The 27418-nt window shown below is 38.2% G+C and overlaps 1 protein-coding gene across 1 annotated transcript in view; it reads left to right on the forward strand.

The window, feature by feature from the left end:
• Positions 1 to 27418, forward strand: part of FTO (FTO alpha-ketoglutarate dependent dioxygenase) — a 291304-nt gene that overhangs the window by 125008 nt on the left and 138878 nt on the right. The window contains exon 8 of the mRNA XM_063437686.1: positions 12127 to 12251. Within this exon, the coding sequence (XP_063293756.1) occupies positions 12127 to 12251 (125 nt within the window). The remainder of the gene's footprint in view (positions 1 to 12126; positions 12252 to 27418) is intronic.

Genomic DNA, 27418 nt, shown 5'->3' on the forward strand with positions numbered 1-27418 from the left:
CGAGTTTGTTTTCCTGGGACTATAGTGCTCCTTTAAATGAATTGTTGAAAAGAAAAAGAAGAAAAAATATGGAGAGGACAGGGCAGTTGGGAAAAGGAAAACAATCTGATACGTTCGAAGTAGAGTCGTAAGCGAGAAATAAAGTGATCTGAGGGGGCAAGGGAGGAACCCAGGGAGTAGAGAGGAAGAGAAATGGGAAAGTGGGAATAAAATACACAAATTTAAGCTTTGCTGGGTAATGGACTAAAACTGCACACAAAAAAAACTTGAGGTAAAACTAGAGAACTGCGCAAAAAACAAAAGAAGAAATCTTGGGGGAAAGGAAAGAGACCTTGAAAAAGGAAGGGGAAAACCTGAGTTAAAGGAAATGGAAAGACATGAGGAGTGAGCAGAGAGGGGATAGCTCGTACTTGACCTTGTGTAAGAAGCATAGTTCTCTTATGTTCTTTGAATATTACACAAATATGTCTTTAGAGGGCTGTAGAGGAATGTACTGCAATAAATTCCTAGAGCATCTACATACTTTCCATAGTTTTCTACAAAAATAGTACTGGACATTATTAGCTGCCTTTACTCAAAAATGGAAAAGAAAAAAATGCAATAAATATGAATAAAAAATAGATGCCTAATGTATACGATAGCAATGACTAACAGGTTCACAGGCAAATACATAAGTCTAATTTTTAGTTTGAACGCGCCCAAATCGTTGGATGTGCATACTCCGTAGGCATATACCAGACATCATCATTCTTTTAGGCACGTTTGTGGTGCAGAATACATTTACTATGTACGTAATAGTAAAATGATTATCTTTATGAGTGGGGAGATTAGCAAGCTTTGCAATGCTTGGACTGTGTCAGGCTATTAGGAAAAGCAAGATAGACTTAGCAAGGCTCAACCTTAAATGTATATGAAGTGAAGCTATACATAAGATAGTTTTCTAATATAACTTGTCTTAGCAAGTAAGCAGAGGGAATGAAGTCCCAATTTCCTATCAGGTTTAAATAATAAAAAAAAAAAAGCCACTTGTTTTAGCAGCCGCCGTTAATGTACTGTACGTGAAAGATTTAAGACTTGCTGGAAAGATTTGCTTCTGTTTTATTAGGGCTGCCATTGAGAAAGCAAGAGCAGAACTTGAGAGAGGTGCTTTGAGATTTCTTAATGGGCTGTCAGGGGCAAGACACCCGGTCTGGGTTTTGCCAGCGTTCTTCCTGTGCATTAAAAGGAACAGGGGCCAAGCAAGAGCATACAGAAGTATGAATTACTTGATGCCTTCTCTGTTCCATCTGGTCAGCCGCGTCTCAAACAATTAATCACTTACAGAATCTTTGCATTGGATTTAAGGTTTCAGCTGTACCTGTGCCAGGGGGGCAACAGGGAGAAAGAGGGAGGGGGAGAATTTAGTAAGCATAAAATAGCAAGTTTAATAATGCTGGGCGCCAAAGTCTAAGCAGCTGGCTTCTATAAACAACACTTCTCATCTCCCCCTTACCTTTACAATACTATTATTTTACTGGATGCTTACTTTAAGAAATGTGATATTATTTATATGTGCATATACATACAATGATTTATATATGTATATATTTATAAATGTTCATTTATGTCTGTATTAGATATCTGCTAATCTTGAGTCCATTAACTAAGATAACCTAGTTTCCTATATTCTGATGGTAAATATTAAACCTCTGCATTTAAATTGAAAGGTGAGTGCTTTAGACAGGGTTGTCTTGAATGCTACAATTCTACTGCATACTTTGCCATATGTATATTTGATTAAGATGCTCACTACCAGAGGGTTGTAATCTGCAAAAATCGGTGAAACCGTAATGACTCACTAATTTAAACCATTTCTGTTTCCACTCAAGTTCGTAATTGTCTCATCAACTGGATCTGTCTTAAAGGGACACTATATGATCACCAAACCAATGACGGCTTATTGTATTTGTTCTGGTGAGTATAGTCAGTCCCTGCAGGCTTTTTGCAGTAAACGCTATCTTTACTGAGGGATACCTCCACTGGCCTCTCCTCAGATGGCTACTAGACATGCTTCCTGTGGCAGTGCTGCACAACGGACATTCAGTGCCTCCACCCTTTGCATGGAGAAACTAAACTTTCCTCATAGAGATGCATTGATTCAATGCATCTCTATGAGAAGATGCTGACTGGTCAAGGCTGTGTTTGGCTTGTGCAGGTTCTGCCCCTGATCTGCCTCCTTGACTATCTCATCCAATCCAATGCTTTCCTATGGGAAAGCGGTGATTGGCTGAGATGACCACTTCTGATGATATCCGCCAAGGTGGCAGATCAGGGACAAAGCCAGCACCAGCATACTGGAATAAAGGTATGATTTTACTTTATTTAGTGGGGTAAGGAGGGTCAGGGGAGCTAGATAGTGTTTTTAACACCATAGGGTCAGGAATACATGTTTGTGTTCCTGACCTTATAGTGTTCCTTTCAGTGTGACCTCCTTTTCTCTGATTTTCTTTGATTTTAGCTTACTGGGCCCTTGTAACTTTTCAACAAAACAGAAGTCTCCAAAACACATTACCTTGTCATGACATGCAATTGCAAAAAAAAAAAAAACAACAAGCTGAGCTGTTAAATATGGGACATTTTGAGACTTTTCACTTGGCTATTCCATCACCAATTTCTGCCTAACTGAATGGTACATTTGTTTTTTGTTTTTTCATATGCTGATGGCCTCTGATCAAAAATTTCACAGGTCTTGTGTATCCAAATTAATTAAAAGAACCAAGATTTGTATTTTGCTGCACGTCCTAAGTACAGCAATACCCACCATGCCAGATTTACGAGGAAGTTGTAGAGTCACATTGGAGACATACCATAATTTTGACATGAGGTCTTCTTGATTTGCAGAGAAACTGATTACTGATGTGACACGATCTACCTTAGCAAACTCTAACCCTAGCTAACCTTGAAAGGGTTACTCCAACCAAAAAACAGTGTTGTCATAAAACACAGATTTGGTTAGAGTAGCCCTTGCTGTACTTGTCTGTCCCCCCTCAAAATAAAAATAAATAAAGCTAAAACGTACCTCTGTCTTAGAGTGCCATGGCCAAGTTCTTCCTGTAGCCCGATCCCGATCTGCTGATGTCACTCCCCTTTGCTGGAGGGGGACGGATGTCAGGTAGGACAGGGTGGCGCAGGTGAAATCTATGTCTCAAGTGTCTGGCCTTGCAACAACTTTTGGAAAAACAGGTCAATGTAATGAAATTCAGACCATAAAAGCCTACTCCCAGTGACATATGGTTTCCTACAAGCCAGGTCCTACTAGGCCAATGCAGGCAGCTGAGCTCTAAGCTTTATTTCAGCCCTGTTTTGAACCCCTCTCATCCCTTACCACCTGTCACCCTAACTCACACTCATGCTACTACTGCAGCCAGCAACGTGATCAACCTGTGTCACTCACACATTGTGTCTAGCATATTGAGATCTCAAAATATGACTGCCATTTTGTAATAAAGAGTGGGTTGTTTTCTCTTTTTGTGGAATTGGAAATTCCTTCAAATTGAGGTGTTTTTTTTTGTTTGTTTGTTTTTTATTTTTTTTTTACTTTTTATGTAGAAGGTTGAACTTTATGGACCAAAGTTTTATTTTCAACCTTGTTCACTATGTAACAATTTAATTAATCAATGCAATAACTGCCATGCGACTTGTGAAGAAACTCGTGCAACAAAAGCAATTAAGACTTTTTTTTTTTTAGTTAAAACCAGGTTGCAGTCATGAGAGGCATTGACAAATATAATTAAATTTAGCTCAAGGATTTTCATTGTTGTTCACTAAACATGGAATTTTAACAAATTAAATTTGAATGGCAATTGAGAAAAAAAATTGTTGTGCTTCAGAGGGGCGGAGCCAGTGGCGGATCCAGAGCCTGAAAGAAATAATCCAGGCACAATAACCACTACAGCTCAGTGTAGTAGTTATGGTGCCCGTAGTGCCAGGATCCCATCCCTGAGTAAGTAGTCAAACCGTTTAAGAACAGTTTGACAACTTACCTGGGGTCTGCTGGGATATAGGGCAAAGGAGTAGTGGTGTGTGTTAGGGGTGAAGTGTGTGTGAAAGGTGCAGTGTGTGTGAGCGGTGAAGTGTGTGTGCGAGTGCGTGAGGGTGGCAGTGTATGTCAGGGTTGCAGTGTGTGTGTTAGGGGGCAGTGTATGTATGGGGCAGTGTTTGTGGGGCAGTGTGTGTAGTGTGTGTATGGGGGCAGTGTGTGTAGTGTGTGTATGGGGGCAGTGTTTGTGAGGCAGTGTGTGTATGGGGGGGCAGTGTGTGTATGGGGGGCAGTGTTTGTGGGGCACTGTGTGTAGTGTGTATGTGGGGCAGTGTGTGTATGGGGGCAGTGTGTGTATGGGGGCAGTGTTTGTGGGGCAGCGTGTGTAGTGTATGTATGCGGGGCAGTGTGTGTAGTGTGTATGTAGGGCAGTGTGTGTAGTGTGTATGGGGACAGTGTTTGTGGGGCAGTGTGTATGGGGACAGTGTTTGTGGGGCAGTGTGTATGGGGGGCAGTGTGTATGGGGGGCAGTGTGTGTATGGGGGGCAGTGTGTGTAGTGTGTGTATGGGGCAGTGTTTGTGGGGCAGTGTGTGTAGTGTGTGTATGGGGGCAGTGTTTGTGGGGCAGTGTGTGTAGTGTGTATGGGGGACAGTGTTTGTGGGGCAGTATGTGTATGGGGGGCAGTGTGTGTAGTGTGTGTATGGGGTGCAGTGTTTGTATGGGGGGGAAGGAGGGTAGGGAGGCTTTTAATTTTTTTTTATTTAATAAAATAAATATTCTTTATGTCCCCCCTCCCTTCTTACCTTTATTGATTTCTGAATCCCTGGTGGTCCGGTGGGGATTCCCTGGTGGTCCAGTGGTGAGAGTGAACTCTTGGGAGATTTGGAGCGTTGCCGTGGTAACCCGTGGTAATCCCGGGTCCTCTCTCTCTCACTCTGATCTCTCCCCCCGTCTGCAGGCACATTGCAGGGCTGGCACTTGGACAATGCCAGCCCTGCACTAGCCGGCAGGGGAGAGTACCCCCCCCGGATCCGCCACTGGGCGGAGCTTGCCAACTAACCTGAGCGGACGCCATCTCTGCTAGCTCCCCTACAGCTTGCACAATCCAGCGTGATATTTCCCATCCAGCTTCATAACCGGCTCCAACTTAACCCTGAGTGTTCACAGAGCAGTTTGATGCCTATCTTTCAGGCTCCGATGCAGCACGGATGGTGGCGGCCTATCAAGCATCACCACTACACCACTAAGAGAACATGAAAAATACTATCCATTTTATTGTTGCCCTGTCTGTCTGTCTATCTATATAAGCATCCAGGATGTAACTAATATATGTCTTCAAACTTGTTACTGAAATTTTCAGAGATGTATTCACTCATATAGATATTTTTTTGATCTGCGGAATTTATAATAATATGTAGAATATACAATTTCTGTTGATTTTGTAGTCTGTTTTGATGCACCTTTAGGCAGAAGGTCACAAGGGCAAGTCCATCTCATTCAGAGGAAAGAAAGTGTCGGCATTGGCCAAACATTGAGAAATGCAAACAAGCCCTTCTAAAAAGCCCAACCTGATAAGGCAAGGATCATCCCAGTCTAGGAAAATATTTGTTATCCATTGTACTGACCTCTTGCCCCGGACTGTAGAAGATCTCCATTAGTTCAAGATAGCAGATGAAGGCTTCACTCAGCCCTAAGGGGAAGTAGCAGTCAGAGGTCCATTATCCGTCATCAAACATTATTAAAACCTTTGCTGTTTGACTTTGTGGTGTATTAGAGGTCTGTCTAGCTGTCCAAGGGACTCTGCATGCGTTACATTTTACTAACTAGCTACACTTAATGTTCTTTTATTGTAATGTGTATTTGTTTGTATTATTTTTATTAAAATCTTCTCATACTATTCTTGTATTTGTATAATTTGTATAATTAATTATTAATTTTACATAATTTAGCAAAAAATAAGTACTTTTTTAAATATATTTTTAAATATGGGTAGCAAAAAAATAAATAAGAAGCAAATAGCTAACATATTTTGTGGCATATTTATCAAAATCCAGCGTGGTCCCCTCTGTCAGTCCCTGCATTGGCTTCCCGTAAGATATAGGGCTCAATATAAAATTCTGGTTCTTGCTTTCAAATCTCTACATAATGCTACTCCCACCTATCTATCCTCCCTAATACACAAGTATGTCCCGTCTAGGCCCCTATGCTCTGCCGAAGACCTGCGTCTATCCTCTGTCCGTACTCCCACATCTGATGCTTCCATTCAAGATTTCTCTAGGGCTGCGCCATTCCTGTGGAACTCCATTCCCTTCTTCGTTAGATGCTCGCCCAGTCTCCACTCCTTCAAAAAGTCATTAAAACCTCACTTTTTTCACAAAAACACATCAATTAAACTGTCAATGGCTCCAAAAAAAACCACACAAAGTCTGAGTACTGTTGAGTACTGTTCTACCAATCTACTTCCTTAATACTTCCCTTACCTGACCCTCAACCCCTCTGTTTCTGTGCGTCAAACTTGTCTGGTTACAATTACATGTTTTTTAGTCCACCCATTGTAAAGCGCTATGGAATTTGTTGGTGCTATATACATATAATAATAGTAAAATTCAATCTCCAAATGTATCTTACGGTGAATAATACTTGTTAGTGATTTATTTCTTTGTACAGAAGACTGCACCCTTCAGAAACAAATCAAGCTCCAAACATAAACTGTGAATGGGTTTAAAATAAGAAAAGCAATATGATCAAGTAGAATTGAGAGAGCTAGAAAGGTGGCCTTTCAACTGTTTCACTTCACAGCAGTTTCCTTTTGTACTTACCCTCTTGAGCATTTCCATTTTTCGGAACATTTCGGTCAATCAGTCAGTCCTGCTCTTTGCCCTCCAATGCATGACACTAATATACTAATATTGAGACCTCCCATTGGTGCTGTACTGATCTTTAAAAGAGGTACTATTACTTCCCAGAACTTTTAACATATGCTTACTTATACCCTGTATTTAACACATATATGCTTGAGAAGTGTGAAAAATAAACATAAATGTGGAAATTTACACTGTTCTCTCCAGTAACTGGGTGCCTACGTCTTGACTTCCTGACATTCATTTCAATAATCTATGTCCTTACTTGGCACTCTACATTGAGGAAGCATACAAACAAGACAAAAAATAAAATGTTGTATAAACATTGTTTCATTGGTCAAAGTATGTAACCTGGTTGTGCTTGAATTTAACTTTGTTGTGCTGTTTTTTTATTTTATTTTTTTGCTAACTCTAATATAAATTCAGAAAGGATCATTAGATGTGACAGTTCATAAAGGAGTGTTTTTTTAAAAAAAAAAATATATATACTTACATTTAATTTATGTTTATACATATATCATTTAAATTTAATGAATTTCGGCATCTCCATCACACGGGAGCTGCTTAAATTGAAGAAAAAAAAAAGTTAAATGTGAAAATAATAAATAAAAACAATAAAATAGAATTCATTTTTTTGTCATTTTATTTTTACATTTCTTTTCCTTTTTTTCTCCTTTTCCTTTCTCCTCTTTTCTATTTCCTTATTGCAATATACAGCAGAAAGACTGAACTAGGTAGTCTACTTTATTATTAGCCAACAACAAAAAAATAAAAAAGGAATATCTATATATCAGGGGTCTCTTTTTGCTTTCTCTTTTTTTCTCTCCTTCTCATTCCTTTTTTTTTTTCTTTTCCTTCTTTGTTTTATTTTATGATAAGTAAATCAAGTAAACAGAAAATAACAGAACTTATCTCTTCTGTTGTGTTACATCATCCCATCCCTGACTGTCCCGATCAGGAGTGCAGCCACGTGTGCTTCCTTTTAGCCATCAAGAGAAATTTAGCAAACAGAAGTCATGGCTTACGTACGCAACCTCCATTCCCTCGCTGCTCCGATGGAGGTACATGGATCGTGGGTGCTCGCACGCACACATGCGCAAATGCAGAAGGCGGGCCATGACCTGTGAACTTTTATTACGTGACGTCTCCAAGGCAACAATAGATGCCTGGGAGACGTGCACAATCCTTCCACGACACTGGACAGCGTGGCTGAATTTAATTGAAGCTCATATTCCCCTCCATGTTTACCCAGCAGCTGTTCTGTGCTACCTTGCTATACTACCTGCGTTCCTGTTGTCATGTATACCTGTTTAATCTGACCTTGGACTGCCTATTCGTGTTTGAACTTCTGCTGCCTGGATTTTGACCTTTTGGATTGTCTGACCTTGTTTTTGCCTTGCTCCTATTGGATTATACGCATGATACTTTTGCTTTAGTATTTTCTACAAATACAAATACTGCATCTCTGAGTTCCATACAAGTTGTACTTGACACACGGAATGCATGTTGGCCATTTTTGTGAGGTCTCTCTTGAAGGATAGAGGGAGACGCACACCTGCGCGGAGCATGTGGTTGTGCCGGAGAACCAAGGGTTGCGGATAAAACCAACCACCGTACACCATGAAAGCTTGAATCACCCACTAGTGGGCAGTAGGGACTAGGTTGACTACCACTGATGTAAATGGTTCGAATAACAGAGACAATTATTAGGATATATTTAAAAAGAAAACTACATCTCACAGTGTATGTGTTTATTTGTAAGTACATATGCTATGCATGAGGTGTCTCTTTACCATCATTACTAGATTAAAGGGACACTAAAAGCATGAAAACAACTTTAGCTTTATAATGAAGTTTTGTTGTGTAGATCATGCCTTTGCAGTTTCACTGTTCAAATCTGTCCTTTAGGAGTTTAAGCCACTTTTGGATCTGTTCATGCAGCCCTAGCCACATATTCCCTGACTGTGACTCATATTGCAGTATAAACAAGTGGATTTATTTCCAATAAAATGTTAACTAGTTTTGGAAGTTTTCAACTCCTGCTCTTTAATCACACACGGGAGGCTTCTGCAAGGTCTAGAAGGCAATGAACAGAACAGGAGATAAGGAATTCTAAATTAAACAGAATATGCAATAAGGGAAGTGTAAACATTCGATTTTCCTTTACGGGAAGTGTTTAGGAAGGCTGTGCCAGTTACCTGCAGAAAGGTTTGACTAGGGCTGAATAAACAACGTGATTTAACTCCAAAATGACAGAGAATTAAACATTGAGACTACAGGGGCATGATCAATACCCCAAAACTGCTTCATTAATCTAAAGTGGCCTATAGTGTCATTTTAGGTTTACTTATTAGAGCACGTAGAATAGTTGTGCTCTGAATATGTACACTAAACTGGTGTATGTAAATAGTTTTAATTGGAGTACTTATACAATGACCAAAGTATGTTACATGTATATTCAAATGTAATGTTTAATGTGTATCCGTTATTGCTTGCTACCTTTTGGCCAGAACCTGTATGACATATTGAAGACAAAGGACACTTTATACAGCAGAAAGCTTTTCATTACCAAAACATATTTATAACAGATAAACAATTAAGTGAAAAATAAATTGTTTGTTAATTTGCATAATTTATTTTGGTTTCATTGCATGGGATAAACTGCATCTTCAAACACTGGCAAGAAAGTGACCTAATTACAAGATCCTATCCAATTACTATTTTTCACTCTTTAAAAAAAATGACTTTTCTTGTCTTAAATAACTATACCTGTTGTTCATAAAATATTTAGCTGCCATAGAGAGTTGGCATAACAGTTACGTGTCAGACATGTACTAAGTAGCAAATACATGTTTGTTGTCGGTGATCTTGATGCATTCCCTCACAATATTTTATAAAGTCGTAAAGAGTTGATATTTTCTTCACATCACTATGATCAGGTTCACTGCTTGTCTAAGTATTCTAACTCCATGATCTTCAGACTACTGAATTCTCACGGGACGATGAAGGAAAAGTATCTTCAGTGATCTGAGGTAGATTTCAATGGGTCCTCGTTAATAAAAATATAGAGTTCTCTTTTGACAGCCTGCATCCTTCACATTCCCAAGAGTTTTTGTGATGCGTATGTAACACTTCAGAATGTTATGAGTAATAAAGACATTCGTTCATAAGGCACAGTACTGATCACAATATCATTGTACTTAATAGTTTTATAGCCCACTGATGGCTAACCTTTGGCATTGCAATTGTTTTTCACTATGTTTCCAATAATTCTCAGACAGACATACTTTTTTGTGTGTTCTTGCTGTAATTTAAATGGCGTTTTTTTTGCATTTTGGACAGGTTTCTCACCTGTACTATTGCTAATCTCTGATATCCTTTACACAAAGTATAAACAAAAACCTTAGTAGGATACAAAAAATGACAGAGGCATATTGTCAAGCCTCAGAAGAATGCAAAGAACCTCCGAAGGCTAGTAAAGACTAGATACCGTACAAAGACTAGAGTATATCAGCTGTGCTGTGTTATACCAGATATGTATACTCACTTCTTCACTTCTGTGTCCCATGATATATTTTATCATGTGCATAAATCCTCAATAAACTCTCAAGTTGGGGGAAAAAAAATAGATGCCTTAGTCAAAGGAAACCCTAAAATCAATGGATCACAAAGCTGCACAATAATGAATAAGGGATACTGGCAGACATCTTAACCAATAAAAATGGCAATAGAAACATGATCCATGATAAGGCGTTCTCTGAGGAAACTGCTTTGTTGTTTAGTTTAGAACCAGTCTTGTATCTCTGAATGCCAAGGTGTTTTGTTGTTGGTTTGATGCACACCGACTTACATCAGTAGAAGGAGACATGATGCCAGTACTATAAACAGGTGCAGTACTTACATTGTCAGGCATCAGGATTGAAATACAGGGTGGAAAATTGGTGTATAGTCATCATGAGGTGAGAGGAGAATATCCCTCTCAGAAGGTATCGGGTAATGGGACAATATGTAAAGTTAAAGCAAAACATGATTGGGCAACACGAGCCTTACATCCCATCATTTCCTTTCATGAGTGCAGGAATGGCATAATTTAGTGACCTACCCAGGGCCCTAAGGATTATTAATATAGTTCAGGGCCAAAAACAGAATAGTGCACAAGAAAAACAAGGAATCAAACAATGTGATTTATTTCACTTTGGGTGATGGTGGATTTTAATGCACTTTTTTCTACTACTACTCAAGGTTTGCTTCAGTAGAGGCAATTAGAGAAACTTCATTTGGAACATGGGTAGTAAAATGTTTGTGGAGCGATAATAGGGGGGTTGGGAGTGATAGGATATCTTATTTTGTATGACATACTCAAATATGTAAACTAGTGCATGCTGTGAAATAGTTTGAATATTGTCCCTTATCACCCCTGGTGGTGGTAATGCAGCTTAAACCCAGAAAGCACACTTACCAAACATCTCAGCTAATAAAACAGCATATCTCCCAAGTGTCCCTATTTGGGAGGGACAGTCCCTATTTTCGTTCCAAATCTCTGTTTCTCTTTTCTGTCTTAATGTTCCTCTTTCCTAGGAGCTCCATATTGTTGATGTGTTTGCGTGTGTAACAGAACTGCACTAATGCTCACAGTAACGTTTCTTTAAACTATGATAAATGTGTTTAGAAATAAGTCTATGTAAATAAGATACATTGTTTTTGTTGTAAATTACATTTTAGTCACATAAATTGATATTGGTGACCTAAGATTTCTCAGAACAACCCAACCCCCAGCCACACCTCCACTCACACCCGTAAAATGTCTTTGTCCCTCTTTGTCTATTTAAAACTTTGGAGGTATGAACCAAGCTCAGTTCTGTGATTTGTGTTCATTCCAAGATGTGCATCCAGTATTTATAAATGACCAAAATAAAATTAAAGTTGCCTCTTTGTTTATTAATGAAACCCAAAGAAGACAACTCGTACACAGTGTTTAAATAAACTGTTTAATACATTAAATAATTTAGGCTATTAATGGGTTAAATCTCCCTAGTTTATAGTCTGTTTTATGTGCCATGAGTATCGACTAAATTCCATATATATGGTGCACATTTTCGGCCATCGTTTTCCATATTGATTATGTTAGTGAATTTGCAATAATAATAATGAAAATATATTGATTTACTGTCCTGATTTGCCTATGAGCTTTTTATTCATTTTATGTCCTTCTCCGTTCTTTACTCATTGACTTGATTACTTCTTAGACCAGTCTCGTGCTTGAGGAGATTGTAAAAGAAAAATGGACAAAGAAGGAGAAGTGCAAAATCCTAAAGTGCATAATGCCGTCACTCAAGGAGCGACGAGACTTACGACAGGAGTGGAGGGAGAGGTAAGGACATACTCAGATTAATTAAATGCCTTTGTTTTATTTATTAAAGGTGTGCAGATAAATACTGTTGTGTGCGTACATAGATTGTAAATATACCTGTATAAATAAACCCAGAGAAAAATGAAATGTTGCTTCACTGGTTAAATACTTTAATGCTATTAAAATAGTAATGATGGTTACAATGTCAGGAGGTCCAGAGTGTGAATAAGTGCCCAGAATAAAGAGACTGGTTAAGCAGAATTGGGTTAGAGGATCTCCATCTGATGACTCCTGCTTTTAATGAATGCATTCAATACTGGGTACTTCATGTGTGGTCTTGACTGCCAACCTAATGCGTACTCATCAACACTGGTGTCCACAGTAACGGGACATCGGTGGGAAGGGGTAAAGGGGGAGGATCACTGGCTCTGCCCTAAGTGGGCAGGATCCTCGTGCAGCGTGTGACTAGAGCTCACGCTACACTTTTTGGGAACAGTTCCCTGGTCTATGCAAATGCAGTACACCAGGTACCTGAAAATCAGGACTCTCCCACTGAAATCAGGATGGTTCTGAGTTATGTTGATGGGTAAGGTGAACAGCTCCAAGAGAGGACAGAAGCGTAAAGCACTTGCATACCTACTTGTAGTGCTGCCTGAAGATTTGCTCACTGCAGGGATTTTTTTTGATTTAAGGAGAAATTTATTTCTACTAAAAAAAAGAGTTTTGAGACAAAAATAAATTCATGATATCATCAAAATAAAAGCACTAAGGCATAAATGTACCGTATATACTCGAGTATAAGCCGACCCGAATATAAGCCGAGGCCCCTAATTTTATCCCAAAAAACTGGGAAAACTTATTGACTCGAGTATAAGACTAGGGTGGGAAATGCAGCAGCTACTGGTAAATTTCTAAATAAAATTAGCTCCTAAAAAAAATATATTAATTGAATATTTATTTACAGTGTGTGTATAATGAATGCAGTGTGTGCGTATGTGTGTGTGTGTGTGTATGAGTGCAGCGTGTGTGTATGAGTGCAGTGTGTGTATGAGTGCAGTGTGTGTATGAGTGCAGTGTGTGTGTGCATGAATGCAGTGTGTGTGCATGAATGCAGTGTGTGTGTATGAATGCAGTGTGTGAATGCAGTGTGTGCAGGGCCGGTGCAAGGATATTTGCCGCCGTAGGCAAAACATTTTTGCCGCCCCCTCCCCCCCCATATGTCCTGACTTCCCCTCCTCCTCCCTCAGTGGTCCTTACCTCCCCACCTTCGTGTTCCTTCACTCCCCCCCCCAGTGGTCCTGACTCACCCCTCCCCTAGTGGTCCTTACCCTCTCCTCCCCTAGTGGTCCTTACTTCCCCCTCCCCTCCCATAGTGGTCCTTATCCCACCCCCTCCCTCTCATAGTGGTCCTTATCCCCCTTCTCCCTCCCATAGTGTTCCTTATCCCCCCCCCCATCCCTCCCATAGTGGTCCATATACCCCCCTCCCTCCCATAGTGGTCCTTATACCCCCCTCCCTCCCATAGTGGTCCTTAACCCACCCCCTCCCTCCCATAGTGGTCCTTATACCCCCCCCCCCCTCCCATAGTGGTCCTTATACCCCCCCCTCCCATAGTGGTCCTTATACCCCCCCCCTCCCATAGTGGTCCTTATACCCCCCCTCCCTTAGTGGTCCTTATACCCCCCCCCCCCCCTCCCATAGTGGTCCTTATACCCCTTTTTTTATTATTATTTTTTTATTATTATTATTATATTATTATTTCTTATTTTATTAATATATTTTTTTTTCGTCCCCCCTCCCTGCTTGATATATGGCAGGGAGGGGGGCTCTCCTTCCCTGGTGGTCCAGTGGCAGTTCAGTGGGGGGGAGAGGGGGGCTGGCAGAGCTGTACTTACCTGTTCTGCAGCTCCTGTCAGCTCTCTCCTCCTCTGCGCCGTCTGTTCTGCTCTTCTGTCAGCTCCCAGTGTAAATCTCGCGAGAGCCGCGGCTCTCGCGAGATTTACACTGGGAGCTGACCGAGGTGCTGACCGGACGGCGCAGAGGAGGAGAGAGCTGACAGGAGCTGCAGGAAAGGTAAGTTACAGCTCTGCCAGCCCCCCTCTCCCCCCAGTCTGTATTATGGCAATGCAAATTGCCATAATACAGACCTTGACTCGAGTATAAGCCGAGTTGGGGTTTTTCAGCCCAAAAAATGGGCTGAAAAACTCGGCTTATACTCGAGTATATACGGTAGTTATCATGGGCGATATTGTTTTAAACGGACATGGCGCAAGTGAAATTCAGTGTGAGATTGATGTGAATTTAATGTGATAGCATTGACATGATTTTAACAGGATGGGACAAAACTTCATTGCAATACGGTACAGCTGATGGAATGAATTAGCACTGTACTTAGATTTATGCCAGTCTGAATTCCCAAGTTGCTTACCAGTTAGCGGCTCATGAAGGATTTCACAATAAGTGAAGGCTGGGTGAGGTGAACTCCTCTAAAGTCCAAGCTGACTTCAACTTCATGTGGTTCTATTAAGGTCGCGGCTCGAGTGTGCCCACCATCTAAAACAAATCCTGATATCCGTGTATGCCTAAACCTTGCTGTGAGCACTCCTCTATTTTCATGTAACCTCAGCTAGCAGCTAGCACTGACTCAGCAACTATATCAAAAGTCTTAGAAATATAAAAAAATATGGTATAGTTTTCACTGTCTAAGTGTGCACCTGTCCCTTTAATTGTAAGTGTTGGGACTTTTTTCTCTGTGTGCTCGGAGAGTTGTAAGAAGCACTCATATATGCTACAGGTGCTCTGTCTCCTCTGATAACCCAAAATGATGAGATGATAGTCATAAATTGAGATTGCCGTGTCAGATACAGGAATCTTGATAAGTATGACATCAAGTGATTGACACATTTTGGGCTACAAAAGGAGATTAACATAGCAGGCACAGTGAGAGAAATTTAACTGTAGCATTAAAACCAGCAATATAGAATAAATGCTTTCTAGAGTAAACTTGCAGTTTCTTGAAGATCCATTGGCAGTCAGTCCTTAGAGTTGTAATTCTTAAAATAAATACAACTGATATACAGCTCCTATCATTGCTAGTACGTAAAGATTGCATTGCTTCGAAATGTCTTCATTTAAAATGTTACAGTAATGGTCTGTAGAAAATATTGGAGAATACTTTAGCATCTCTCACATGCAGTAAATTTCTTGAGCACAGCAGCAACTGCGTCTATTTTCCAATAACCGGGCATACTGTGTACAAATTAGTAGTCCCAAAATGTTCTCTGTCTTCTAGATCTGTTTGGCTGAAATGCACATTTTCAACTTGAGATCGATTTTCGTACGGTATATAAGGATCTGAATGCAATATATTTAGTCAAGTAACATCTCTAACAGCAAATTTACATTACACTGCAATTCAAGATACACTGCTGCTTTGCTAGCTTAAAAAGATTTGGTTATTTCCACTTAGAATGCTAAATAAAACTAGCTTCACTTGGTCATGCCTAGGTAGGAAATCAAAAACCTGTAGCGATAAAATGACCAATAATTCTGAAACTTTGTTGGTTGGGTTGAGCTCTAAGATATTTGTTAAAAATTCACATCTACCTTATTTCAGGGATGCAGAAAATGTACTTTGCACTAGTATTTATTTATACATATATATTTTTGGAAACATGCCGGAGGATGATGCATCATGACAGCTAGAAAAAAAATGCTTTGTAAATTCTCTGGGAATGTACGAATTGAGGTAATAGATTTAAATGTTACCACGAATGAAAATACTTAACATTATAATTGTCTCAGGTGTCCTGGCTTGTTATGTTAAAAGAGAGAGAACAGAATTTCTTTTAGTTGGTAAGTTTGTTTATGATGGGTGACAGCAGACAGACATATTTTTCAAGTGACTACCAAAGCCTGGCCTTTCTTTTTTTTATTTTATTTTTGCCAAGTGACCCTTTCTTGACCTGAATGGGAAGGAGGTCACCTCCTCTATCTGTAACCTGAAAACATCTCAATGCTCCGTAAAACATGAGGGGCAACCCAGCAGATGTGTATGTAGTGCTCACGGTTCAGAGAGTACTGTAGAATAATGAAAATTACAACCAAATAACAAGGGACTTTAGCAGCAAGGAAGGAAACAAAATGAAAAGTTTCCCATCTGCTACTTTTTACCAGTCATAGACTCATACAAAGCATTTCTGCTTTGGAGTTCTCTAGATTGTAGCCATAAATTGCCTTGCTTATAAACATTCATATTCATGTTCCTTTGAGTGGGATTTAGCTGATGGTAATATGATATTTTATTCAATATTCTGTTTTATTCCATTATGGAGTCAGGAAGGAGTGTTTTTTTTGTTTTGATTTTTTTACCCCTTTTTAGTTTCAAAATTGGTCATTCGTTCAGAATGGTTTTTGTTGTCTTTTTTTCAAAAGCATAAAAAAAATGTGTTTAAAGTTTGTCTTTTTTAACCTAGATTATTATGTAACCCTTGTATAAAATAATACAAACGCTGCAGAAGACTCATTGACATCTCATGGTATCCAACTTTTAGGTAAAGTAAAATGTCATTAAACGTGACTAGATCTTCCTTCTTGCGGCCATTTTTAAGGTAAAAAACAAAACAAAACAGGGCTTAAGTTCAAAAATAATTTGGGGACCCATTCCTAAAGCTTCACCCTGACCCTTCCTCATTCCACCACTCATGACATCGCCTGACACATTCATAGTACATACTTATTGACACACACAGATACACATGTGCACACAGACACAGACGGATGCATGCACAGGCAGAGGCAATAGCAGGCACACACAGTCACAAACAGGCATATATATATAAACATTCAACAGGATAGCCCTATAATGTGGAGGTTTGTTTGAGGCGAAGGCCATCCACTATTAGCAGGGTCGGCCTTTTGTGGGGAGAGCACTTAAGCAGCATGCCGCCAGCACGGCACTTCATTGGTCTCCCTGATTTCCTCTGCTGCCAGGCTGCTCTGCTCTCCCTGCACTAACATATGTCCAACCCCTGGTAACCAGGAGTTATAGCTTGTACTTGCTTTCTAGTTAATCAGAACTCATGGCTCCCTGTTTTATTTCCTCACTCTACCGACAGCTCTATACAGCACGTGCTAAGAACAACTGTATAGAGCACAGGTTAAGTTAAAGGATTTCTCAGTTGACCAAGTGATTGCAAAGAATTGGTTAAAATGTATTTTACTTTCTGTATATTCTTATTTTTGTATGTATATATTTTTCGTGCTGTCGTAAGTGAAATATAAGCAATTGAAATAAAAACAAAAAACAAAAAAACTTTCTAACATATACATGCCATGAAGAACTGACATGTTCATACAGAGGATGTGAAGATTATGCATACGTTCTGGCATGTATAACTGTGTCTTAGCTTTAAAAGTGAGACATGCGGGATAGATCAAGTAACATATCCATGGCTCCTATAGAAATGTTAAGCCTGTACACAAATGGTAATATCAGACCTATAACCCTTTTCTGCCACAAGATTAGTGGTAACCTTACCTGCAAATAACAGTTTAACTTGTTGGGCACCTGGTTGAGGTGCAGGGAGGAAACTTTTATTTTATCAGCATTCCCATGATGCACTACTACATGGGTTTATCTGTAGAGAGTATGATAATGCACCCTTCACATCCATGCTTGTAGCTATTATTATTATTATTAATTTATTTATTTATAGCGAACTTATATGATATGGAATTCTTTTGCATAAAGAAGTTATTTTATCAGATTTTGCAGATATATTTTATCTGGTCTGGTTGATTATTTTTTTTTTTTGTAAAACAGAATATTAAAGGTCTACAATAGTTAATGTAAGTGGTAGCCATGTGTTGATCCAATGGGATATTTGGCTGCCATTTTATAAACGAGAAGGAATTATTTCCCTGTTTATAGCATAATTGTAAATGGCTTCAAACTGGATTTTTTTCTAGTTTTACATCAACGGTAGAAACAGATGTGTAAAATATCACACTTGATGTAGTTATGTTTCTACATATAAGAAACAGCAAGAAAATAAACTGTACTGTATTAAATTAGAATACAGACTAGTCAGTGCAGAAAAGTTAGGGAGAAATTTAATTTCTATAGCACTGTGTATATATCAATGTAGATATTTAATGAGCATGCACGTGTGTGTATGTGTGTTCATATATATTAGTGTGTGTGTGTGTGTTTATATACATTAGTGTGTGTATGTATGTTCATATATATTTGTGTGTGTGTGTGTGTGTGTGTGTGCGCGCACGTAGATAGATATTGGTGGAATTGCCTCAGAAATATATAAAACCACTTTGTACCAAGACAAAACAGTTAAAAGTTCATCGGAGGGATACATGCATCTTTAGTTAAGCTGAAAGCAACCAGAAGAGGTCTGGCCCACTTAGTGGAATAACACACAGATTTCAAGAGTTTCTAAGTGTTGATCGCCCAGCTTGCTTAGCATCAGATTCCTTGATGAAGAAGTTTTCTTAGTCAAAGTGTAGTGAAAACACAAGAACTTGATGAAAGAATGATAAGTAGGTAAGGGTTTTTAGCAGACAAGAGAGATTAGGTGCTGGGGACATGTTTAGCTTAGAACAAAGGAGATCAAGAGAAGATAAGTGTTTGAAATTTTTCCAAGAGGGGTACAGGGAGGGTACACTGAGCCAATATTTGACTTGTTGATTTCTTGTATGTGCTTACTTCTACACATGGATATATGGGGATTTTCTATAGTAAATATATTAATCTTTCAGTAGCAAATCATCATATAGCACGTTTTAATCTTTCCTTGAAGGCAATGAAAAGAGTTGGAAATGTATACCTTATTACCCGCTGTCTAATAAAAGTAATTTCTCACATTTCATCTGTCGTGTAATTTTCAATTATATGTTTCCTTGCAGGAATCAAGCCTTCGTAAAAAAAAAAAAAAAAAAAAAAACTGCGTATCGAAAAGAGTGCATATCGAACATTTTAAATAATAATAATACTTTTTTTTATAATAAATGCAAAGATTTTACAAGCTGTTAGAGGTAGGGAGATTTGTAGTTTATAATTTGTTTCTTTACATTTTTTTTTCTTTGTTTTTTGCTAATATGTTTTGGAGGTTCATCAATGAAGAAATTTAAGTTAGCAATATATTAGTTGGAAACGAAGAACAGAAAATAATTATGACCTAATTAGTAGTAGGGTTCGTTAAAAATGTCTAGTATCATTTTGTTGAATGTGTTTGGGTAAACACACAAAGTATTTAGTGGCATGTATAAATGAAAGAGGTGTTGGATGCTCCACATGCAACTTTTTAGATGTTTTAATATTGCTTAAAGGAACATTATAAGCACCAAAAGCACTACATGGCAAGGCAGGGGTGCCTCCAATGTAAGTATTGAAACTGCTTGCTAATGGTTTTACTTCTTACCGGTGGTCAGCCGAGCTCCACTCCTGGCCTTGCCATTGCCAGAAAACTTTCTGCCTGAACTAAGCCCGGCAGTGCAGGACTTAGCTCAGTGGTTGAGAGCAAACATCTGATGCTCTCCGTCAATGAGCCGGCCTTGTACTGCAAGTCTTGCTCAGAAGAGGTAACGATAGGTCTTAGCAGGAGCTTCCAGCTTTTCATACTGGAAGAGGAAAGGGACCAGCACCTGGCGGACTCCAGGTAAGAAGTCAAATATGCTAGCACATATAAAAACTGGCACATATAACAAATACACTGCACTGTAGTGGTTATGGTGCTTGAAATGCTCCTTTAATCTTCTTAAGGAGAAGGCAAAGTATTATAAAAAACACAGTCTGTATTTTTCAATGTTTAGAAATTGTATCTGAAATTGTGATTTAATGAAGCAGCAGAATAGCTAGAAACATCAAGCTGGAAGTGCCGTAGGTCCGTTTGAAAGGAATGGCATCAAATAGGACAAACGGGGATAAACTGGAATTGGGATAATCAGCTATTGGATGCAGGAAGAGATATTGAGTGGACATGCATTAAGGAAGAAATCAATTTTCATCCTTTTTGAGGCTAGATTAGAAATTCTTTACAATGTGATATTGCATGTCTGTGAATTGATTGTGAAATGAAGGATGTGTAAAAGTTTGAAATTGATCAACTTTTTATTTATTTATTTATTTTTCCAACCTAGATTTTTCCATACTTGTTCCACCATTTTTGGGGACCTTGTTCCGCCATTTTTCTCTAAACACGCTTCTGAGTGCACAAAAGTCCCCATAAAGTGTAGCATGAGCATGTTATTAAATGTACTCTCGGTTGAATAAAGTGATTTCAGGGCATTTCTGCCCATGATGAGGGCACTAAGGCCGCACTCGGCACCTGGGCAGCCTTTTCCCTAGATAATGGGTATTTTCCAGCTCTATAAGTTCTCCATAAATTACAGCAGACTGTACAGGAGACTATGGGATTTTAAATCCTGCAAATATATTCTTTTAAGTAAGTTTCTAAAAATCTGCTGTCCTTTTGACCTTCATACTCCACTTAGATGTTCATTGTCACATTATTTTTCCTTTGTCCTCTGACCTGCACTGACTCTCAATCTTTCATCTGGTCTCTGTATCAGTAGATACATTTAGCACTTTGCATTGATAGAATCTTCATTGTCCTTCACTTGTGACAAAGAAAGATGTATAATTTTGCCCATATTATATTTTTAATATAGCTTTCAGCTATTCTGATACTTATGTTTATTGATCAAATACGATCATTATCCTGTTCTTGTAACATTTTATCATTGTATTTAAGACTGAACCATTTGTTTTCCAAACCATACTATCATACTAATACTGAGTTAATAACCTGCAAATTGGGACATTACTGGGTTAATGAAAACTTTTATGATGTCTTAACTGAAGTAAAAAAAATAAAAAATAAAAATCATTCCCATTATATAGTGATCACATAATGCAACAACATTATATAATGGTACTCACCATCATGGCCTATATAGGGTAATAAATCCATGTTACCGTGCCAGCAGGGGTGTTAGAAGCTTGCAAGGATTGTGAAGTTGCAAAAGTGAAAGCTGAAAATGACCGTAATCAGATAAATTGGAAAACCAGCTGAGAAAATGGAGTTCTATCGGAGGAGACAGAAGTATAAAACAGAGACAGGAAAATGTATCAGAGAAATGTATTAATTAGAAAAGAGGGGATAGGATAACATGGGTTTAAGAGGGATTTATTGGGATATAACTGCTGGGGTCTACTATATTATTTTCAGTGTTCTCCAAACCATTATTTTTCACCACTTATAAATAAAGAATGTAAAATATTCTATGTTGTAGGTTCTACAGCGAAGTGCAAATACTTTTACTGCTATACTGTTGAAAGTGTCAGCAAGTCTGGGCTGTAATAAATGCCAGAATTGTTTGTTTTTTTTCATTATAATTTGATATGTATATATATATATATATATATATATATATATATATATATATATATATATATATTTATATATACACACACACACACACACACACACACACATACTGGATGGAGATTTTTAAAAAGTACTGAGGTAGTATCAGTAAACCACAGTAATGTATTGATTTTTGATCTGTAATTAACTATTGGTCTTTATCACTTACAATTACTAAAAATACTGCCAATCCCCGGTCATTTTCCAGCTTAAACATCAATTACTCCACATTCCCCTGCTTCCCTCCCAGTGTTAATTATAACCCTACAAGCCGGTTACAGTTAATTTTACGGCCAAGCATATTGTCTCTCCGAGGCACCCAGGCTGCTCATAAATTATGTTTGAAGGTAAAAGGTAATTCGGGGAACTAGTTATGAAAATTCAATCCATCTCTCTTAGGTGGTACAGCTGCTGCTGTCAGATGCATGGACGTGGCATGGTGAAGAAATAATAGGGCAGGTTTAGTCTGAAAAGGAGAGATGGCTTGTCCTATTCTATTCCTGTGGTGTTGTCAATTGGCATACAAAACAGGTGAGACCTTCCCAAGCAATTTTTGTGCTGAGATGCAAAGGTGGCCTCTACATCCATTGTCCTTTATCAATGCCTGTCGTGGGAAGGTACACAAATTATATTGAAAAAATTACTGAATCCTCTAGAAAGGTCAGCGTGAATCTACTACTCTACATGGAATGCCGCTATATTTGGCACCACATGAGTGTATACATTTATTATATCACAAATTTATCTTTTGACTTAAGACCTTCAATATGCAAGGCATTAAGGCACTCTGTGGTTGGCTCATTACCAGCCAAAACAGGTGAGCTTCATCCAAGCTGTCCATGTCCATTACCTTTCAGAAGACCGCACGGTATTTTGTTGTGTTCCTATACAAGCAAACAGCTGTGCTGTGGGTTTTTTTTTTTTTCTTCTAGTCCTGCAATACATCAAGGGAATGTCCCGCTCATAATAGCCAAGCAAATGATGCGGATGGAAACCTTTGTCTCTCAGACCTGATACCGTGGTGATGTATTTGCTGTAGCCACGTTGAGAATGAATGTTGAAGCAATCTGTCTTTATCAGCGACAAATACATCTTAGTTGAGGTGTTCTGCTGTGTGTCAGCTATGAATATACTTCAGCTTCTTCTCAGTGACCAAAATTGCAGCGAGAATAATAGAATTGGTGGCTAGATTACTTTTCTCGATGAAGCACATAAGTTTAAATGTTTTTTTGTTTTTTTTATGTACCCAATAATTATTTAATCAATAACCAAAGACATAAAAGTAATACAAAATAAATACTAATTATGAAATAATATTCATCAACCCATATAAGCAGGTAATATTATCTGGAAAAGTCATCAATAGATTCTGATATGTTCTAATATAAATATATATATAGAGAGAGAATGCCCTTCCCATAATTGTAAAGTGCTGCAGAATATATTTGCACTATATAATTGATAATTATGATAATAATATATAGAAACATTTGTGACTTAATTTATTTAGATTTAATGAGATGCCAAATCCAACAAACACCCTATATTATTACAGTTAATGGGATTGGAAAAGATCATTACATTTTCAATTTAGCCCTGCTCGGTGTATCAGTTTAAATGAAGATAAACAAGCAATGTTAATCTGTTATTTTAAATATTCCCATGTTTTCGTAAAAGCCAGTCTGTTGATGGGTGTTTTTCTCACTACCCATAGTACATATTGTGTATTACAGTTTATTACACAATTAAAAATAATTGTTTTGTTTTTTTCATTACAAGAAGGGGCCGGATTCTCATTTATGCATCTTCCAATAGTATTTTGCTCCCATTGGTTACGTCATACCCTTGTTCCATCTTATTCCACACATTTCTACCAATTGTACCGATATTGCTAATTTTGTGAACGTTAAAGATCCATTCATAACAAATGTTGTCATTGCTATTTCGGGCTGTTATGAGAATCTCAAAGTTTCTTGTTTTTGCCGCCAAGCATGAAAAGTGTGGGGAAATGTTTAAGGAGTCCTTGCAGGTGAGTAGCTAGTCACCATCATAAGCACAGATTTAGTGGATAGTCCCTCTACCTTTTCTATTATTATGTATTTATGGTATACAGCTACAGAGACATTAAAGGGACATTGTAGGCACCCAGACCACTTTAGCTCATTGAAGTGGTCGGGGTACAGTATCCCTATTGCCCTTCGTGCTGCAATGTAAAACATTGCAGTTCCTAAGAAACTGCAATTTTTACATTGCAGCACTAAGTCAGCCTCTATTGGCCGTCTACCAGACAGCCACTAGAGGGCTTCCTCATTTGAAACGGACCCAGCATCAAGTTTTTCAAAAGAGGAAAGCACTGATTTAATGCTTTCCTATGGTGAGGTCTAAAGCGCACATGTGCATTAGGGCCCGCGCGTCGCAGGATGGAAGAGGAGGAGCTTCGACCCAGTGCTGAGGGACTTTGTTGCTGGGAATAGGTGAGTAAAGTGTTTTTAACCCTTTATTTACCCGGGTGGTGGGGGAGAAAGTGGTGCAAGAAAGGGGACGTAGTCTTAAATTAGAGGGGCAAAGGTTTAAAAATATCAGGAAGTATTACTTTACTGAGAGGGAAGTGGATGCATGGAATAGCCTTCTAGCTGAAGTGGTAGAGGTTCATACAGTGAAGGAGTTTAAGCATGCGTGGGATAGCCATAAGGCGATCCTAGCTATAAGATAAGGCCAGGGACTAATGAAAGTATTTAGAAAATTGGGCAGACTAGATGGGCCGAATGGTTCTTATCTGCCGTCACATTCTATGTTTCTATATGTCTGCAGATGAGACTGGGTATTATTTTTGCTTGTGTGATATTGGTTAAAGTCCCCTACTTCGTATTCCACGGTGATGATGCAGCCTCTAAATGTGTGTAGTTCCTTGTAAACCTTTCCCATCTCTGTCCCCAGAAGGTGCTTAAGCTCCCATATAAGGGCTTTTATATCTCCCTTCGTGCAGTGGATTGCATCTTCCTCATCGGAGGATGGGTTGTCAAGGCCTGAGTGAGGGAAGTCATCTGCTGCATCAAGCATGTTCTACTCTGAAGACTCATAGGGGGTTACCACCCCTACCTTAGCAGCAGGCCACATACCTTGGTGTATTAGATAACCTACCCATATTGACAATTACCTGACTGATGGGATAAAGTGGCCACATTAGTAAAGGAAATCTGCATCTTTAGCAGTTTTAAAAGCAATGATCCTGAGCTCTCTCGTGGGACGTCTTGTCAGCTCCAGTGCTTGCTCCGTCCCTCTCACTCTACTTTTTATTACATACACATTGTTGTGTACTATAGCAGAAGCAGGAATATGATGGGTTTATTTCTCAATTATACTCCTATAGTATAATGTTCTCAGTGAAGTGCTCCTTTAGTCCAATAAAGGTTGGAAAACACTACTCTTGACTATCAGTAAACCGAAAAATTGAAGGATACAGAACTCTCATCCAGGGACTATCATCCAGGAACTTCACTTCCCAATACCTTTTGTTGTTGAACCACTGTTTAAGTGCATGATGCCCAACAGACCGTAAATATAAGTTCAATATATTTTTTATATATAAATGTTACCTATATCTATATAAATATCTCTACCTATCTTTCCATATATCTATCTAGCTTTCTATCGATCATAAAAATTTTGTAATTAAAATATATATTTAAATAAAGAATATTTATTCTAATGAATGTTACATTGCTTATCGGTAAGCCTTTAGAAAACAAGAGTGTTTGTCAAAATATTTTTTGAGCAGGCTGCATTGAATTTCCATTAAAATTCTGATTGTATTTTTGTAAAATCAGGTGAAATCCCTTTCCTATATCTACGTAGAATTACACAATGTGTGTGATGTGAAAGGCTTATGTGACTTATTTGGCATCCGGAAGAATAATATAAGCATGATATAAAGATAGAATGGATGTATGTGGATTTGGGAATCCTCTATTACAGAAATGTATGTTTATCTAGCACTACTAAATATAAAATTATTTTTGGCCAAATAGATTAGGATAATTTTAGAATAAGCCATGTGAACAAACATGGGCTGTTTGCATTGACTGATATTTATAAATGTTTGAAGTTGTACTTACAAATTTTAAATTGTAAAGAACCCAAGCCCACAGTACAGCTTCCAACTAACTTGCTTATTTCACACCTTTATCGGCCGTTCTTACATATAGAACTTTCGTCACAGTAGGTCTCCCTTTTCTTGGCTTTGACCAGGGTGGCGTTTCTGACAGACGCACAAACAGATGCACGCCTTGTTGCTAATGACAGGTGATTAGAAGTAGTGAGAGTGCCAAGGTAATTAAACCGCCCTCTGACAGTAACATTTGGCGACTGGTATTTTCCAGCTTTAGAAAACGAGAATTATTGTAGCATATTCATACCTCCCTGCAACGCATAAATTGAACACTGGCTTACAGAAAATGATCTGCACATAGAGACACAAATAAAATTAAGCACACCAGCTTAGTGACAGAAACAAAAAAAAGAGCTGGCACATAACAAAAAGAACGTCAGTGTAAATCATAAAAATCCATATTAAATTAACTAATATTCATGCTAGTTAATACACATACCACGCAGTTTGCAAATAAGTACATTTAAATAAATATAATATGTGCCTATTATTATTATGTAGATGAAGACATTTCTATGTGTCTGCTTTGTACCATCAAAATGTATTTTGATGAGCTAACTTAGAATAAAAAGGAATGAAAATGTGCTCTATGGTTCTTTTATTAACCACCCTTGTACACCTGCCGGTTAGTGAAAAAAAATAATTAATCAACCAATCACGTGACGGAAACTCATTGCATGAAAGCATGTAGACATGGTTATGAAATTCATGTAGTCTTGTAACTAAACATCAGAATGGAGAAGAAATGTGATATAAGTGACTTTGACAATGGCGTAATTGTCTTTTGAGTGTCTCACAATCTGATGGTGTGGGGGCAAAGGATTATACCGTTAATTGTGCATAATAAAGTGACCATTCTTGCTGAATTTACAAGTTATATTTAGTGCAATATCTTTACAGTTTTCTTTTCTGCCTTGGGCTAAGCAATGTTTATTTTTGAAAACCGCAGGATTTTTATGGGACAAAAAAAGTAAACCTTTTTAATGGTTAAAAATATTATTTTTGGTAAAATGAGTTAAATGCTTTACCTATATTTTCAGGCGTTAATTGGATGCCATCATCTGTAATAATTTTTTGTATTAATTTGTTTAATTTCGCACCTTTAACTCGATTTGTGAGCATTTTATTTGCTCGATTTCCTTTATAGTACCATTTTATTTTTAGATATTCGAGTTTTTTTGAGGTTTGTAAAAGTAGAATTTTATTGATTTTATCTTTTATTAATCCTATTTTCTCACTTATCTCTATATTTGGATTATTTTTGTTAAGTTTTGTTAGTTTATAGAGAGACACATATAATTCTGTCAGGGAAGCTTCTTTTTGTTTTTTCTTGATTGTACCTAATTTAATAAACTGTCCCCTCAGCACGGCCTTATATGTACACCAAACTATGGCATCTGAAGTTCCTTTATTCTTATTCTCCTCAAAAAAATTGTTTGTTAATTCTTTTATGGTATTTATATCTTGAGCCTCCCTAAGAAGGAATTCATTTAGTCTCCAACTATTTCTAATTTTAATATCTGGTGAGATAGTGAGATCAAGTATTACTGGGTTATGATCTGACCAGGTTACGTCAT

Source organism: Pelobates fuscus, chromosome 12, assembly GCF_036172605.1.
Source record: "Pelobates fuscus isolate aPelFus1 chromosome 12, aPelFus1.pri, whole genome shotgun sequence".
NCBI lineage: Eukaryota > Metazoa > Chordata > Amphibia > Anura > Pelobatidae > Pelobates > Pelobates fuscus.